The 18,478-nt window shown below is 46.1% G+C and overlaps 1 protein-coding gene across 1 annotated transcript in view; it reads right to left on the bottom strand.

Annotated features, from left to right (window-relative positions):
• Eml6 (EMAP like 6) overlaps window positions 1-18,478 on the bottom strand; it is a 254,969-nt gene that overhangs the window by 3,715 nt on the left and 232,776 nt on the right. The window contains exons 28-40 of the mRNA XM_028778693.1: window positions 17,233-17,247; window positions 15,868-15,876; window positions 14,970-15,048; window positions 12,463-12,592; window positions 11,114-11,212; window positions 10,509-10,529; window positions 10,018-10,191; window positions 6,243-6,451; window positions 4,511-4,668; window positions 3,906-4,020; window positions 2,634-2,822; window positions 1,281-1,453; window positions 751-913 (exon numbers count right to left, since the gene is read on the bottom strand). Coding sequence (XP_028634526.1) covers window positions 751-913; window positions 1,281-1,453; window positions 2,634-2,822; window positions 3,906-4,020; window positions 4,511-4,668; window positions 6,243-6,451; window positions 10,018-10,191; window positions 10,509-10,529; window positions 11,114-11,212; window positions 12,463-12,592; window positions 14,970-15,048; window positions 15,868-15,876; window positions 17,233-17,247 — 1,534 coding nt within the window. The remainder of the gene's footprint in view (window positions 1-750; window positions 914-1,280; window positions 1,454-2,633; window positions 2,823-3,905; window positions 4,021-4,510; window positions 4,669-6,242; window positions 6,452-10,017; window positions 10,192-10,508; window positions 10,530-11,113; window positions 11,213-12,462; window positions 12,593-14,969; window positions 15,049-15,867; window positions 15,877-17,232; window positions 17,248-18,478) is intronic.

Genomic DNA, 18,478 nt, shown 5'->3' with positions numbered 1-18,478 from the left:
ATACTGTATCTATCCAAAAGCCCGCCTAGCCTGACGCTTGGTTTGATAAATTTGAAAAATGAATATAAGCACTCCTCTCTCCGGGCTCACAGATGCTGAATGCTGAAGGAACTTTTGTTTTTAGCCGTGAGTCCCAAAGGACCCCTTCATGATTTCTGCAGCCCACTCGGGTGTGCATCAGCCATACTGCCCAATAGAATTGGGAGGATAAGCAATCGCAAGCTTAGTGCAGCCCTAAATAACTAGAAATTTGAAAGTTTTCTAAAAATTAATGTTAGTCCACATGTGCATGTGTGTACATGCATGCAGATGTCTGCTGTGGTGCATGTCAGAGGACAAACTGTAGGAATCAAGTGTCTCCATCATGTGGGTGGCTGGGGTGGGGGGAAGGGTTGAACTTGGTTAGCAGTAGGCACTGTTACCGGCTGCGCTATCTCCTAGGCCAGAAATTAGGAAATTTTGATCATGAGCTGTCGAAAGTAGGCTAAAGGTGACTAGGGATATGCTCCCTGGTATTCATGTTTTGTTTTTGTTTCTTACTAAAAGATGGGTACACAGACACACACACACAGTTACTTTCTTAATCATCCAAGTCTCTGTCTCTACGTTTATAAAATAGGGGGAAAGGAATAGTACTTGGAAATTGCCCATAATGGGTAAATTAGCATGGTGCCCAGGACACAGTAAGCACTTAACTATAGAGACACTGTTTTTTCCTGGTTGCCCGAGACAAGGTAATCAGAAACATACCTGAATGTATTTGCTGTCCGCAGAAAAGTCCATCTGAATGACAAAGCTTGGGATGTCTTTGCAGTAGCCAATGCGGTTCAGACTTGTGCCCTGAGTAAGGTCATAGAAGTCAACCGTGTGCTCCGAAGAACCCACAGCTAAGAATCTGTTGTCTGGGCTGATTCTGAGGAAAAAAATGAAAAGCAAGGTCCATAAGGAGGCAGATCTGCACACGTAAAGATGGGCAAGCTCTGTCCCAAGCCCAAAGATAAGAAGTTCCCAACGTACACGTGCCTTGCTTCTCCCCAGGCTCAAAGAAATTAAACAATTTTTCTGAATATAATCCCACAGGAAAAAAAATGGTGTTATGTAGTCTTTGGTAGAATTACAAGTACTTTTATCATCATATCTAAAAAGACTGTGTGGGAGGTACCCTTGATTTGCTGGCTGTGGAGTCAACCCTTTCAACTCAGCTCTGTCTCCCCAACATCAACAGAAGGCCCCCTGTAAGGAGTGCTTACCCTTCTGGCTCAGACACCCCCACTATGTACCTGATATCTTGGATGGCAGATTTCCGGTCTCGTTTTTTCCCCCAAACTTTCAGGCTGTTCACCAGCAAGATGACGAACTCGCCATTCTTCATGCCAATGGCCACCATCTCCCCATCGGGGCTATAGGCTGCACACCTGGCCGCATGGCCCAGGTTCACCTTGTTTAACAGTTTCTACATGGAGACACAGTCATGTAAGCCCTCACCACCTGGGCTGATCTCTGGGGGATGTCATCAGGACAGGGAAATCAGACTACTTCAGCTCCCACTGAAGGCCACCAGTGCCATCTCTGCTTGGGGGATAGCACCTTTTAGGACAGGGTTTGACAAACATTGCCTGTTGTCATAACTTTCCATTGAGCACTGTGGGATCTGTGTTCTAATTACCAGCTTTGCTAGGCCAACTGTGGACAGTAGATAGCAAATGTGACTTCACCTATTGAAACAAGCAGCTGGCCAGACACAGGCCTAAGGCTTTGCCAGCCTCTTGCTAAAGGAAAAGAATGTGAACTTCCACATACTAGCCAGATCTTGGCTCACTTTCTAGTTGGGTATGTGCATGTACATTATTGCCACTACCCCTACACTACAGAAAGGATACTGAGAGCAGTCTTGGAAGGTTTTGTAAGCATTAACAATAGCATACAGGGAACATCCCTTCTACAGTGGGTTTTCAGTAGAGGCCGCCTTTAGTAAACAATAGCTTAGAACTAAACCATAACACACATGTTCCTGGCTGTTCTTTGACCCTTACACTGAAAATGTGACCAAAACATTTCCTAGCCATTTTGAAATAGAATTTGGTGTTTATTTTGTACTGGATAAGGCTCAGTGACCCTTTTCTTGATATTTTACATGTTTTCCCCAGATGATCTTTAAAGTTGCTTTCCCAACCTTCCTGGGATCGGACAGGAACATCTGACACCCTCAAACGTTTGTATCCTTCTCCCTCTCCTCTTCTCCTTTCATAAAAAGACAGTGATTCTCAGTTTGATTATTCCAGAGTTATCAACATCTGGGGCTCAGTAGATTGCTGGCCTACTATGCATGACGCCCTGGGTTTGCTCCCCCACACTGGGTCACCACTGCTGGAGAAGTAGCGGCAAGAAGAGTCAGAAGATTCCATGTCTTCCTTTATTTCACATTAAGCTCAAGGCCAGCCTGGGCTATAAGAGACCCCTTCACAATACAAGTCTGTCTAGACAGATGAACTGCTGAAAGGGCAGATGGCATGTGTGAGGGACTTTTATTAATAGGCTTTCTAACTTAATGCTGAACCAATCTACCCCCATCTCTGGCTTGACATGGGCCCTCTCTGTTCCTATGGCTATAAGCCTGACAGTAGGCTCCTTACCTTGTCAGCCAGGTCCCAGATCCTTGCTGTGCCATCATTGCTAGCTGAGATGAACATGTCCTTGGAAGGGTGTGTGGCTAGGCCCCAGATTTCCCCCTCCATGTGGCCGTCAGTCAGGATGTTGGAAGCGGCACTTTTTTCCCCGACTTCAATTATTTCACCATCTTTGGTTCCTACTAAGATTTTTCCCTGTCACGATAAAATACTATTAGAAAAGAGTCCAGTCATTTGAGGTCCCCAGAATGATCTAGTTCTCGGGACACAAAAGAGAGGTGGGTACCAGGGGCAGGAGGGGAAGGAAGAGCTGATGTTCAATAGTCAAATATTTTCTTATTAAAATATTTGAAGGTGACAGTGGTGGTGGTTGCACAAGAGCGTTTAATGGCAATGATTTGTACACGACATGGTTAAAATGCTAAGTATTATGTATTTTTGCCACAGTGTAAAAATAATTTAAAAGCACTGCGCGTTGTTACTAAATCAGGAAGAGCTAAGGCGACTTGCGAAGGACTGAACATCTGTCAGTAAGAACCCCCCTTCCCTTCTCACTTTGCCTTTTCAACAGTTGCCTTGGGTAGGAGCTAGCAGAGTCCTCCATCTTGTCGAACATCCCACAGACGACTGACTTAATTCCTCCCAGGGCCATCTCAGGTGACCCTGGCCAGTAAGTTGGTCTGAGAAACACTAATCTTGTGTACCCAGTGTAGCTTGCAAACGTCATTGCATCCTGACAACTACAACTGATCCTGCAATTGTTGTTATAGTCTGTTTCTAATAAAGGTGTAGAAGATCTGATTGTACTCAATAAACTGTGACCCCTCTAACTGGCCTGACTTTACTCTTTTCGGCGTACTCAGCAGCCATGGGTCAGTAAGTATGGCTGCTTACAGGTATTGTTCAGCTTCTGAGAACAGTGATTGAAGGGACAGTGGCTCACATTTCCTAAATGACTTCCTGTCAGGTAGACAGAGAGACACCCTGAGCTATGAAACATAAAGCCCTCACGACTGACCTAGGTGCTGGACACACAGGTCAGAGACGCACCTGGCGTCCTGGAGGAGGAGGTTCACTTGGCTGTGACTGACTGATCTACACATAATATAGTCTGAGGAAACACATACCAGCAAAGTGACAGGAAAAAAGAAAGCCTGCTGGGACACACACACACACATACACACACACACACACACACACACACACACACACACAAACCCCGTCTCCCTCCTCAGCCCAGCCCTTAGGAGTGGCTCGCACAGGGCCAGCCATCCTCACCTTGCCGCGGCACACCGAGCGCACACACTCCACTAGCTGCCCTGTTTCCAGCTGGAAGGCCCGACAGCGCTTCATCTCCTGGTCCCACAACTTTACAGCTCCTCCTTCCTTAGTCCTAAAAGTGGCATAAAGAAGCACTTACCCATTGCCTCAAGACTTCCCTTCCCAGCACCCTCTACACCAGACACTGATGGCATGACGACCTAGGCCCAGGAGATTTCCTAAATTGCCTTCAAATGCATACATATGGAGGAAAGCAAGTGTAAGCGTCAAAGCCAGTATGTTCTCATTAGCCTACTAATAGAGTGTCTCACACACCCTGCCTTCCCACTACAGGTCCCTCCTTTTTGTCCTCCCTTCCCCCAAGAGCTGCTCTGAGTAGTATTTACAAGAGCAAAGTCACACAGCTTTTTGAGATGTATCTCCTAAGGTTTTAACTGCTAGTGGCCCTGTCTGCTGCTCTCTTGGAAAGACCTTGGGCTCTCCTGCAGAGATGGCAGACTGATCTAATACAGAAAAGAGAGGGACACCACATTTGGCAGAGGCTTCTGTCATTTTACCCCAAGATAGTAGCAAACACGTCCCCAAGAGGGACCTATGCTTACGGCCGTTCTTTTCCTCCAGTCACAATAAGCCCGTCTCGGAGGGTGGTGTACATTGTAAAAACAGGACCTGTGTGAGCCTTGGCCACCAGCCGGATGAGGAAGTACTCCTTCCACACATAGACATCTCCATTGATGGCACCAGTAAAAGTGAGGTTGTTCTGCAAACAAAGGGACATCTTGGGAACCAGGAACACGCTGAAAGGTTCTTTCTCAGACACTAGATCTTTTTTTTTGGTTTGAGATTAATCTTCATTATTTTTAATTATGCATGTATGTGTCCAGGCACATAAGTATAGGTACCTGTAGAGGCTGGAGGTGTTGGATGCCATGGAACCAGAATTACAGGGAGTCATAAGATATCCCAGTGGGTGCTGGGAATCAAACTAAGGTCTTCTTGAAGAGCAATAAATGCTCTTAGCCTGAATGTTCTCTCCATCCAGACTGGCTCCTTTGCTGAGAGGATCCAGCATTATCAGTCTAATCTGAATTAAGCCAAACAGATTTGCAGAGAACCCTGGCACATGAGACAGTGACCTGGCTTTGTAATTTACTTGCTAATTGGCTTGGGCATTTTTGCATCCCTATTCTGTGCAACTCTGGAGCATCAGCATGAGGCAGACCTCCACAGGCCCCCAAGGGGGAAGGGCCAACCCTAACCAGAGAGGAAATCTGCATAGGACACATCAGACTTGAAACACCAGGAGCTGCCTTACATATGCCAGAAGTTTCTACTGGCTGGGGTATTTGTGGAGGAGGTGGGGCAGGAAGAAAAAGGACCACTTCCTGAGGGTGGAAATTATTCCCAGCATCTGCAGGGGTTGCCTAAGTAGTGTCTACTCTGTGTCACCTGCCCTGGGTGGTGACCTTACCCCTTCATGGTTGCTCTGTCAGTTTGGATGGATTAAAAATCATCATGGAAACAACTTCTCTATGTCTCTGTATTTCTAGAAAAGACAATGTAAATGGAAGACCACCCTGAATGTGGGTGGCAAGACCCCATCCTCTGGGGTGTCAGCCTGGGTAAGGAGGATGAGCTGAGCACAAGGAGCCCACTTCTCTGCCTTCTGCCTGTGGACACCACGTGCTCATGCTGGACCGTAATGTCTCTCCTGTCACAATGCTCTGAGCCTAACACACCAGCCACAGTGGACCTCTCCTTGGTTAAGTCACTTTCCTCAGCTATTCTGTCATGTCAATGAGAATAGTAACTAATACTTTTTGACTCAACATTTTGAGAACAATAACAACAAAGTGTAAAATGTAGTTAATTAAGGGACTTGCTTTTGCAAGAATGAGGTCTTGAGTTCAATCCCTAGAACCTACATTTTAAAAATCCTGGTGGTGTATGTGCTTGTGTGTCAGTGCTAGGTACTGGAGACAGGGAGATAGATTCTTGAGGGTCATGGGCCAGCCAACCTAGCCTAACTAACAAGCTTCAGGTTCAGTGGCAGACTGTCTCGATGGAGCGAACACCACCTATGGTCGCCCTGTGGTATCCACTCTTACACACATCCACCAGCACACTGACAAACACATGTGTGCACACATTGAGATCAATCCACCTACCAATGCTAAGGACAGGGAACCCTTATTACCGGAAGCCACTTAAGAGACAATGTGGAAATGGCTTTCTTGTTGATTTTAGCTTCTTGGACAACCTCCTCCCCACCATCTCATGCCCATGCCTGAGGGATTCAGGACCCTCTTTGAGGAAGCATCTCCTGGAACTCACAGCACCAAAAGCCACGGACAGCATCGTCTGCATCTTGGCGGCTTCCATGGACCCGATGACCCCTTTCTTGTATAGCAGAGCGCTTCCCGCTAGAGTCCAGAACTTCATATGTTTGACTCCAACAGATACAAACTGTGTGTCTGAGTCAGGGCGAAATTCCACCACAAATATTCGTTCCAGGTGACCCCCTCGGCTGGCAACCTTGGTACCTGTGTGGGTGACAGAGTCCAATAAAGCCAGTCCTTTTTCTGTTCACAGACCAGGGCAGGAAGTTGCAGCCAAGGCTGGTCTTCCATTCACTCTGAATAAACTCAGTGTTCCTTTAACTGCATCAACTCCCTCTCAGACATCCCAAGGAGGGCATATATGAGTGTCTGGGTAATTTCCAGAGAAGTGGGTGCTACTAATAGAACTCTCACCCACAAAGAAGTAGTGTAGGAAATGACTGTGGTCAGTGAGGTGGAAGCTTCTAGACAGGTAGAATTGATCATACCCACATCTGCCTCATCCCAAATCAGAACTATTCACCCCAGCTTGCCCCTCCCGTCTCAAGGTCACTTGGGCTCAGATTCTTCAGACACTTTTTGTTTTCTTCTTTCTGCTCAGAATTCCCTGCATTTATTTTCTTTAACCTTAGCATTCCTTTTCAGTTTGTGGGGTTTGGGTTTAATTTTTTACTTTTTTATTTAGTTACTTGCTTTTCTTACTCCATATTCTAAATGTCTTCTGTGACTCCCTGAGCCTACATCTTGAATCTGAATTCCACTTGAACAACTTGGAACATCTTAACTTCTCTGCTCTGCCCTCGGTTTCCTCGCCTGTAGTCAGCAATACTGCCTGCTAAGACGTGGTGAGAAGCCAAGAATTGATGGAGGGGCAAATGCTTGGCCATGGTGACTATTCCACATTGGTGACTGACTTTACCATTCCTTTGGATCCTTTTAAAAATTCTGGGTTTCTATTCCTTTTGCCTGCTTTTGAAGACTCTCTTTTTATTCTTTTAAATCCTTTAAGGTTACATTATTTTAAACTTGTTACTTTTTCCTCAAGGCTCTTTCCAAATGCTCTCAATGTTTCAGGTCCAATTCCTTCTCCTCCTCTTTATTGTTTATCCAGATCTTTTTCTTCTCATCTTCTGCTCATTTGTTTTTCACGATGGCTCTCCAGGAGAGCAGAGGATGTGTTGGTAGTGAATTTTGAATGAAGTTGGCCCACCCTTTAGCTTCAGATACTCCACGAAGGAAGCCTTTTCTGGGGAGGGGGGTGTCAGGAGAGCCCCTCTACTCCATACAATGACAAAAACACTCACAGCAACTGAAACTCATCACAGTAGTGACAGATGCCTCACTACCCGGGGCTTTAAAAACCTATGGACTCCAAAGATAACATAAATCAAGTTTGAAAGCAAACAACAGATAAGAAGAAAAGTATCCACAACCATTATAAAAGTCAGGATTAACATTAATGATCTATAAAGACCAACTCATCATTGTAGGTAGACACTCTTGGCTCCAAGGGAAACACCTTTCAGCAGGCAGATTATAGAATCAGCAGTGTAAGTGGCCAATAAGAGATTCAAAGAGGATCAGCCTCACTGGCTATGGAGGAAATGCAAAATTATAATGAGAGTCATAGTTAAACCACTGGTTTTCTCCCTTGTTTTAATATCATAGGTATTTTTCATTGTAGAGATAGTGACTTGGTCTCTAGTCTGTTCAGAACAAGTTACATAGACATATAGGACCTGAAACACGTGTTGTATCTCATAAGTTCACTTAAAGTTATTATTATATAATAATATTATATAGTATATATTAAGTATTTTATTATTCACACACATGCTCTCCAAAATGATCCACTAGCAACTCAGGAATGCATACCATGCTCCTTACTGATAACACAAATGTATATACGTGCTCCCCCAATATGTGCTATTTATAGGAAGGCAGGACTTGAAGGAAAAAAAAATACCACACTAGAGAAGGAAAGAGAAGCCATGTCCATTCAACTGTGAGGAGGTGGTTTCTGGTTAGAGCCTTTCTGTGTAGACTGACAAACACAAGACGACCACCCTTCGAGCTGCTCCCCTCCTGGGAGCTCATGAAAAGGACTGACTTTTCTAGTTCTCACTGCCTTGGGAGGTCAGAAGAGCCTCAGACAAGAAGAGTCTAGAGCTAAGGCTAGAGCAGGCCTTGGAGCCTGAGGGACACGTAGGGGAGGCAATGAGGGAGCATGAGCTTGAGGATGAACAGGGTAGGGCCACGGACTCACTCTTCTCTCAGGAACTGGGGCTAGAGTCAGCAGCCTGAGCACAAGGCACCTGGAACAGAGCTCTGCCATAGAGAGAGGACCTTATGAAAAGAACTAACAGTGGGCGGGCTTCTCAGGAAGTGATGGGGGCTGTGTCCTTGGAGATACCCATGTAGATGGAAGAAAGCCTGCCAGGAAAGAACTGCAGGACTTCTGTGGGTTGGTCCTGGAAGGTAGGTAAAAGATGTTCCTAGACCTTCCATCTCTGAGATGCTTTGAGGCTGTAAGGTAAGAAACTCCATTTCTCATTGACACTGTCCAGTTGATTCACTGACCACCTGCTATCATAAGCAACCAATCTGCATCCCAGAGAGATGGGTTGTAGGGACACTTGGACACAATGACCTGTCAATAAGAAGATGGTGGTGTGGTTTCCTAAAAGTACTGTGGGTCTGGCTGGCTTCCAGTTCAGTGTAAGGACATTTGTCAGCCACTGGCCTCTCTTAAGTCTGGCTCAAGAAAGATGGCATTTTTCTCAAAATGTATACATCTGCTTAAAGCCCTTCTTCCCGTCCCTTCCACGAGAAGATAAGGAGATAACGGATTTTCGAGTCCCAGATTGGAGACGCACCACTTCTCCACTCGCCTGCTCAGCGCGTCCCAGATATTCGCTGCAGACAGACCTCATTATTGTCCTTACTAATTGGATCTGCTTTTGCCAAGGCCGATCTGAGGATATACTCAGAAAATTGCATACTTTTAATTGTAAGACAATTACAAATTTAGTAGCAGCTGCACTCTCTCTCTCTCTCTCTCTCTCTCCCTATTCCTCTCCCTCTGTTGGAGATGAATAAGAAAGAAAATCATTAATTATACTATAAACCAGTGGTTCTCAACCTTCCTAATGCTGTGACCCTTTAATACAGTTCCTCATGTTGTCGTGACTCTGACCATAACATTATCTTTGTTGATATTTCATAACTATAATTTTTCTACTTTATGAATCATAATATTTGTGTTTTCTGATGGTCTTGGGCGACCTCAATGAAAGGTCATTTGACTTCTAAAGGCATCTTGACCTACAATGATTAAGGTGAATTCTCATTTCAGAAGCATTAATGCTTAAAAATACTTGAACAGCTAAAATTTGCTTTCAGTGACTTTGGTCACTTCAGTTCTCTTAAGGCAGCCAAGGTAAAACAGTTGGAGGAGAATCCAGAGGCCACCAGAAAGAGCTCTGAGGACAGTGTCTGGGTGGGAGGTGGTGAGGATGCGCTGGGACAGTGTTAGCACTCTCCCAACATACCCACAGATCCTTCACTAGCCACCACAGTTTCTTGAGCTGCCTCCAACTGGCCATGGACCGGGGGTGGGGGGATAGAGTGGGTCTGAGAGCAGCTTGCCAGGGCTTGTGCTTGCCTCAAAGCAGGACCCATGAGAGAAGGTTGGGAAAGGCAGTCTGGAGCTCCATCCCAGCTCACTCTACAGGGAACCCTGTAGAAGCAACGTGAAGCCCGAATGTTACCTTCTTGCCATCTCCAGACAGTAATGGTGTGCTCTGGATCCACGCCCACGGACACCAGGAGCTTCCCGGTTGCACTGAAGTTGATGTAATTCACCCCCTTGGTGTGGAAGCACCGCAGCATGGAAAGGGTGTGTTTGGTCATTGCATCCCAGATATGAATTGAAGGTGTTGTCCCTGAGTGTGGGAGGCATGACAGAGATGGTGGCGCCTCAGTGTTTGTGTTCCATTAAAGGCCTTTCCTCAGACAGTTACAGTGAGGGTGGCATAAGAGACATCTAGTCTGACCTGGCCAAAGAAAGACACTGAGGAACTTGGTGCTGAAGGTAGAGCATGTGGACATTTATGATTGACATGCTTGCAGAGGGGTTTATTCAGAGGAGACTGGTGAGGATGGGTTTGTATCTGAAGCACAGCCAGATACAACTAGCACATGATACATTGACATGATCTTGCTGGGCGGATGGGAACTGTCCCGGCTGAGACAGCCTTACCTGTGCTCTCTGCGGTGTCACCTGCAATGGTGGGCAATGACAATGGAGAAGCATCAAGGGAAACAATAGCAAAGTAAGTCTTGTTCCTACCAGTGCAGCGCTCAGCCCCAGCCCAGCAGACTCCAAATGAAGCATTAAAATGGACATGCTTTGATGAAAGCAAGCAAGAGACTCTTTTGTAAGGACTTCCTTTGAGAAGACAAAGTAAAACCAAAAGCAGATGACGTCACAAATGTGCCAGTTTACATTTGTGGCAGGCAGTTTCTCAGGGAGTCGGCACACATGCAGCAGTACACCCTTGGCAAGCAGAAATGTCAGGCTTCAAGACGTGGGGCTCCCTTACACCTAGGGGGTCTCATCTGCAAAGAAGAGGACCATCTATTTGTTTAATTATCAGCCTTTGGTCTGATGTTATGGTCCCTCAGAATCACTGGTCACTACATGTAGCAACACAAGTTACACAGGTGCTATATTTTAAGACTCAAAAAAAAAATCAACTGAGACATCAGCAAAAAGGGTCTAAGCTGCCCCTCTCCTGAAAGTGCCGATAGACCAGTAGCCTTGGATAGCCATGAGAACAGCAAGAAGCCAGCAAGGAGCCCTACCTATCTGGCTGGTGGCCACCACATTTCTGTACTTTGGGTGCTGATTCACTGTGAGGCAGAGGATGTCATCCGTGTGCTCCAGGTAGAAGCTCTGGCTGCCTGGAAAAGAGGAACCATGGGGGGTGAGCACTGAGATCCGAGGGCTCTCTGCAGCTATCACAAAGCTGAACTGGGATATCTGGAAATGCCTTATAAAAGATTATGCTTTTGGAAAAGCCAAATTATCATTTTCAGAATTGTCCTTGGGGCTATGGGGGACTGTTTTAAAAAAATTCACATGCTCTGATGTAGATCTGGAAGGATAAAAGCTAGTGCCCTCAATCTGCCTTAGTGTTTCCCACTGCCTGTGAGGGTCCAGCACACAGACCAAGCACAAAGTCTTCCAGGGACTTAAGGATGAACTTTATCCCTCTTCCCCTTGGCAGATCATCTTCTCAGCGTCTGCCCCTGCTCTGAAAGAGGGGCAGGGATACTGAAAACCATGATGCTGAAGGTGTTGCTGGACTAGGAGAACTGACCACAGAGTCCCCGGAGCAGGACTCATCCACCTGCGTGTCTGAATGGCCCAGGTCAAAGCTTTATCCTAAGTCAACATAGTTCCCATAAAGTGGAAGGAAGTATTTTACCATCTATTGCAGTAAGTGTGTTTTCAGACTTCCTAAAGGCCCTTTAAAATCCACTCAAATGCCCAAGTGGTAGCGTTGAGAGTCAAGGGGATAGAGCATAGTGCTATTAAAATCAAGGCATGTGCCTTAAAAAATTGAGAAAACATGAAAAACCTCAAAGCCTTCCTAAGCCAAAAGGGAGGAAAATCAAAATGAGTCAGTGACTGGACTCAAATCTATCCATGAATTACATGGACCCAGCACAGAACATGAGCTATGAAGCTGGTAAGATGGAGGGCTGCTATATCTGGTCTGGTGGTGAGGATATGGATGTGGGTCTGTTACACACTCTCTGTTTGAAATATTTCCTTTTAAAGCTTTATTTCCTGGTTGAAATCATGGTGAGAGAGGGTGCAGAGTACTTCTATTGATGACATTCTTTCTGTGAATATTGCTCCAGAGTCAAAACAACCTGGGTCCTATGGCACACACTTCTAACTCTAACACTCCGGAGATGGAAGCAGGAGCATCACCTCTCTGAGAGATGGAAACTGGCTCCATTTGCTTTCCTCTTAGCCTCATTTCTGTTTCCAACCTGGCTTCTCTCCAGACGCTCTTCCCTCTGACTGCAGAGGAGCTGGCAGAAGCACAGGTAGCTCCTGCCAGTACCTACACCATGGTCAGTCCAGGCCAAGGCTAGAAAGGCAGGAGGTCTAGATCCCAGAGCTGAGAGGGCAAGGCTACCTGTAGAGAGGTTCTGCACGATGCCAGTGGCCGCAGTGTGGAAAATGATGTCGGCACCGTCATTAAGGTAATGCAGATTGTTGCGGCAGTCAAATCCTCGGTAGCCAAACACGTGGTCCAGAGCCAGCTCCTGCATACACAGTTAGTTACCCTTAGAGGTTAACAGTGGAGAAACAATGTCACACTGCACACTGTACAAGTAGCCATATTTGTCACAGGAACACTCTGTGAGGCCGACATCACTCACCGAAGGTACTGAACCAGCTGAGGATGAAACACAGCCCCCTTTCCCAGTCCTCTGAAATGTTAAATAACAGTGACTTTCCCTAAATAAACCAAAGTGACTTCTAGGTTCTTAGGGCGAGTCACAATGTGCAGGCTGGGTGGCCTCCAGCGGTCACCTAGAAGTCTCACATGTACGCCCTGGCAGATAGTCACTCCTTAGCTCAGCTGAATAATGGCACAGAGACTACCATGAGCAGGTCCCATAAGCAGCTGTGACTAGTCGAGGCTGCTGGGTGAGCCAAAGTCATGCCTGATGTGTTGGTTATGACTCATCCCACAAAGTTTCTGTGCATTTGTGTTTTTTCAGCAACTACACAGTATGCTGGATTCAGTTTTCTCTTTTGTCTCATCCTCTAGGACAAAGAGCAGTGGCAGATTCAGATCAACTCTTGATTCTGTTCAACACACTTGTCCTGAGCTCCTCCATGCCTGGCCCTGTGTTAGCTCCAAAACAAGGTTTCTAGTGGGTGGGTCCTACTTCTCTAGGTCCCCAATTCTGGTCCTAACTGAAGCTTGTCAATTGCAACACCACATTGGAGCTCCTAAAACGCAGTCGTCATCTTTTTGTCTTTAGGGTAAAGTCTAAACTCCTTGAGTTGGCACAAGACTTCCTCCCCCCCACCCCCCACGACCATCTTCTGAGCATACTGGGTAAGCTGACTGACATTCAGCCCATTGATCACAGGCTTTTCTAGTGATTCAACCTGTTTTCTAACGTCCCTCTGGCCTGGAAAACCTTTCTCTTCCTTTCAACTAAATGAGTCTCTACTCACCCCCAGAGTCCCCCAAAGTGTTTCCCAAGAATGTATGTAATATGGGACATTACCCTGAATACAGTAGCCAATTGAACCAAGAGAGGTCAGTGAGACTGTCTGGGAATTTAGAATAGACATTGGTGTGCTCAGTAGATTAACCACTCCAGGAGCTGTAAACTCAGGAAGCACTAATAGTTCACTGATTATAGCAGCAGTTCAAGAATTTCTTAGAGAAAAACCATTTCAGGGACCCATGAGCCTTTGCTTGACAGAAGATAGGGACCATCTGGGCTTATGATGGCCCTTCTACTGTTGGATCCTGTCCAAAGTCCCACACCAGCTGTGTTTCCTAACCTGAGCTATCTTACAAAATAAATATCTCAAAAAAAAAATCCTTTCCAGAAAAAAATTTCTGACATCAGTGAGAATTTATGTTTTATATTAGCAGAGGCAGACATATATAAAAATGGCAGACAAGTGTACTGAGGCCTGTGGAACATGGGTGTGTGGTGGAGCTGGGTAAGAGGGCTCAGGATGAGGGATATTATAAATGAAGGTCCCAGAGAGACAACCCAGAGAAAGTTCTGGAAGAACTACAGTGTGGGGAACTGAGAGGTTCTGCATCCAGGCTGCAGAATTAAAAACACAGGACTTCATAGCTCCAGACCATTGGAGAACATTAGTTTGGGGTTAGAAGTTTTTAGTTGTAAGGGACTCATATGTCATGAGCTGGCAAGGCCACTCTGGTTGAGGTTTTCAAAGCATAAATATGACTCTCATTGACAGTGAGACTCTTTTGGATATTAAAGCCAACACAAGCCATAAAAAATTTGAACTTTGAAGAGAGGACACTAGACTTAGGTCTATGAAAGCAGCAGGCTCACCGGAGCTTATCCTCAAGTCTCAACTGTCAGCTCAGATCTCCCCCGACCCCCGGACTGGTGACCGTGGGAATGGGTCCCATGAGCTGTCGGGTCATTCTTCCACCATAGGTCCCTCGTTTGCAAAGGAAAGTAACAGTCCCACCTCTCAAGTGAGAAGTGGAGAAGAAACACATACAGTGCCTGGCACTGCAGCAGAAGAGATGAGAGACAGTGACGGCTTACGTGCTACCCACTCCCTTCCTGTCCCTAAAAAGGAGCTGAAGTCTCAGGAGGCTGAGTGCACAGAACAATGGAGCCAGGTTTGAGGGACACAATGCTTTTATAGTTAGTGATGATTTAGGTAAGGCTTGGTGACAGGGCTGAGGGAGAAGAATGTGACCCAGTAGTCATGTAGTGTTGGTCCCAGAGATGGGACAGGAGATACAATACCATACAGAATGGCGATGGGGACAGGAGGGAGCCAACAGACCACGTTTGGGTTTATTTGGCGGGATGTACCCTTAAGTCAGGCAAGTGAGGCCGTCACCTGGCTGTGTCATAGCATCAGTAATCAGAGAAATGTGTGATCGCTGAACGTCCTCACCTCAACCAGCTTCTTTTTTTTGGTGATGTTGTTCTTCTGGAGTTTCTCAGGCTGGGGAGCTGCACGGCTAACGGGTGGTCTGAAACAGAAGTCAGAAGAAGCAGAGGGCTGAATAAAAGGCTGCTGGCCCAGTAGCTAGCTAAAGCCAGAGCCAGGGAGGTCCTGAGGACATTCCCCTGTGGGACTTTCTGTTCAGCTCGCCTCTCTCACCCCATTAGAAACAATACCTTGACATACGAGCTGTCCCACTGCAGACGTGGGTCTGGACTCACAGGTCACAGTTGGTTCTCTACACTATAGCATTTTCATAGCATCAGGTCCCACTTCCCCAATACCTAACAGTATCCTGGGGCCCAAGAAGAGCCCTTGGCTAGAGGGACTCAATTTAAAACTAAGGACTAGCCCACGTTTGCAAAAGAAGAGGTCATGCTTCCTGACCTCACTGGCCATTTCTCCAACAGGTGATCAAAAGCCTAGCCTGCTGTGTAGCAGGGTTTGGAGGCCAGGCTTTGGAATAGACCCTGAGGTCATCTGAGAAGTATCTGGCTGGTCTGGCCACAGACGAGAGCAGGAGGAAGAAAAGGCTGAAAACCTCATCCCCCCACTCTCGTCTGCCACTCCAGGTTATGATCCACGTCAAGCTGCTGTCACTACACCAAGGTTTGCTTTTCCCTTTTAAATTTTGGCGAATGATACTCCCAAATTTAGCTAAGAGATTTTACTAAGAGGAATCACTAAAGGACTCCTATACAAGTAGGCCAGTTGTTGACCACAGTGGGTTCCCTTTAGCCAGACTTCTGCAATCTTGGCATGGGAGGAGGGAGTCCTGCAGCAGCTCCTGTCCCAAGTCCCACACCAGCAGTCAGTGTTCTAGGGAAACACAAAGAGAAAGAATTACCTGGATCCCCTTGGAAGCAGAAAACAAAGGCAAGTAAGAAACTTAGTACAGGTTAGGGCAGCATCAGCAAGCACCTCTCTCATGCACAAGCATGTCCCAAGTGACCAGACATTCCTGTGTGGAACAACCCATGCTTCCCCAGCATGCTAGCCAAGGGCTAAAACAGAAACGAAAGAGTGCACCAGGCTACACGTTTAGAAAGTCATACCCTGGCATCTTTGGGCAAAGTGCACTAAGCGCCTACACCGTGGGAAGAGAAACGGAAGCCTTGCCAATGCTTCCTGTGAGCTCACTTTCATGCCTGAGGAGTTTGCTTAGTTTAGAGTGTGCTGGGGAGAGACTCATTGTCACGAAACAACATCCTCTCGGATGACTTGAACAAAGCACAATGAGTGTCTTTGTTCTCAAATTAATTTTGACTCATAATTTAGCCAAATAATTTTCAGGTTTTTCAGTAGGTCAGCTTGTCAACTGGAATAGCTAATGGATTCGGGGGGGGGGGCAGGGGAAACAAGGTACCTTTATTTTCTCAGAAATTCTTCAATCAAAACACATTATGTAATCATAAGTGATAATTGGGCCAAATGGTATTAAAATGGGGAGACAGGACATCTCTGTAAATGACATCCCCAATTGACATCTTTATCACCAAATTGAGCAAAATCTTGGGATTGGGGCATGCCAGTTCCCTCAACAGACAGTTCCTGCACTTCCGTTATTACCTCCCAGGACATCTTCTCTTTCTTCTGTTTTAGTGGGTCTTTCAAATAAAATCTGTGGGCTTCTTCTTTTACCTAGGAATGTTGAAGTATATGACAAAAGCAAGCAGGGGCTGCAAGGGGAACAGGAATGTGCCAGATCTACCTCATGGGTCAGAACTTCTGAGTCAACACAGGGCTTGGCTTCAGGGTACACACAGGTTGTATAATATACAACATATTATACAGTATAGAGTATGCATACAAGCGCAAACACTGTATATATATATATATAAATATATATATATATATATACATGAGATTGTATACATACACAGAAAGGCAATCTGATGCTTTTTGTCATGTTTATTTTCAGTTAAGAAAAAAAAAAAGCCCCAAACTCTGAAAACCGAAGCAGTAGAGCAGTCTGATAGCGTGTCTTTCTTTGTTCACAAGCACAGTCTAGAGCTGCATTGTTTCAAAACTGAAGGCAAGAGGAGCAATGGGAAGAAACCTGCGCCAGGGCAGTCAGTCCCTGAAACCTGCACCAGGGCAGAGTCAGCCCCTTTCAGGACCAACCCTTCCCATTTGCTCATGGATTCCCAGTGACACAGCACTAGGCATTCACTGAACACCTGAGCTTTTCCAGAGTGCTGTGGATACTTACTTGACAATTCCCTGCCTCCAAAGGAAAGCAAGTTAAAACACAATACAAGTATTAAAAGCTTCTTTCCGAGCATCTATAAACAGTGTTTGAAATATCAGTCGTGGGAGGAGCTGCCAAACCCTGAAAGCACAGCTGAACGTTGGTGGGTTAGCATTTTCAGCACATCCAAATCCTTCCAGATTTAGAGCCTACTGGAAATGCCACTCTGAGGACACAAAAAAAATTCACTAACTTTTTGGTCTAATATACTCTTTACAGTTGGTTCCTTGTTTTGGCTCAAGGTCAGGGAGCCAGGAGCACAGCTACTGTTTGGGAAAGGACTCAACAGATTTAAGAGCTGCAGAGGTGATCGGGATGGCCAGATGTGAGGGTGATGGGGGGAAAAGGAACCAAGACACAAAAGAGGGCCTTGAAATGATTCGGAGCAAGGAGCTTCCATTACAGGAAAGACCCTAAGGGAATGGCCCTGAAAGAAAGCCAGTGGGCTAGTCCTGAGAAGGAGATGGACAGGAGACACAGCAGCTTCATCCTCGGGTGAAGTACTGGGGAGGGAGGCGTACTACTGAAGATCTGTCTTATGTTGGTAGAACCTGTACACAGGGAAGGATGGCACAGTGCCGATTCCTCTTTCCACTGGCCTGGCTGCTGAAGCTATCCTGACACACAGCCTTATCTCATGAAGGCCCTCAAGCGAGACTAACATGCCTTAGTATTCCTGTCTATTTCCCTGTCCCCTCTAAAAGCTGCTAGGCTGAGAAATGAGGGAGCAGAGCACTCTAAGACCTGAATTTATAAGAGACCAGAGTTACAGCCCTCAGGAAAGTTCCTGCAGCCAGGATGAGCCACTGGACAAGCTGCTGGGAAAGGAAAGCTCTGAGAAACAAGAGGCTGTGGGGTAGGAAGGCTAGCTTCCCCTCACTACAGAAGACAGGTGTGAAGGGTTTTAGTTTTTAGCTGGACAATGTGCAATGTTGCAAGTATTCTTAGAGGAAATGTAAATTGGTTCAGGTTTTAAAATGGCTCCAAGAATAATGGGCCAGAGAACGCTCCAAGAATTTCCAAACATCTTGGAAAACTCAGCCATTCTCATCACTTGGATCCATTGTATAACTGATCTCCCACTAGATCACGCCACAGACAGGATCCTTGGATTCTGTGAACCCCAGACACAGGACGGTATTTATAAATATGTAGGAAAGGAGGCACATCTAGGGAGGGGGAAGGAGAGAGAGAAAGAGAGAGAGAG

The sequence above is a fragment of the Grammomys surdaster genome, unplaced genomic scaffold, assembly GCF_004785775.1.
Source record: "Grammomys surdaster isolate TR1022 unplaced genomic scaffold, NIH_TR_1.0 67, whole genome shotgun sequence".
In the NCBI taxonomy this organism is placed as follows: domain Eukaryota; kingdom Metazoa; phylum Chordata; class Mammalia; order Rodentia; family Muridae; genus Grammomys; species Grammomys surdaster.
The sequence above is the reverse complement of the archived record's forward strand: the minus strand, read 5'-3'. Positions and strand labels throughout refer to the sequence as shown.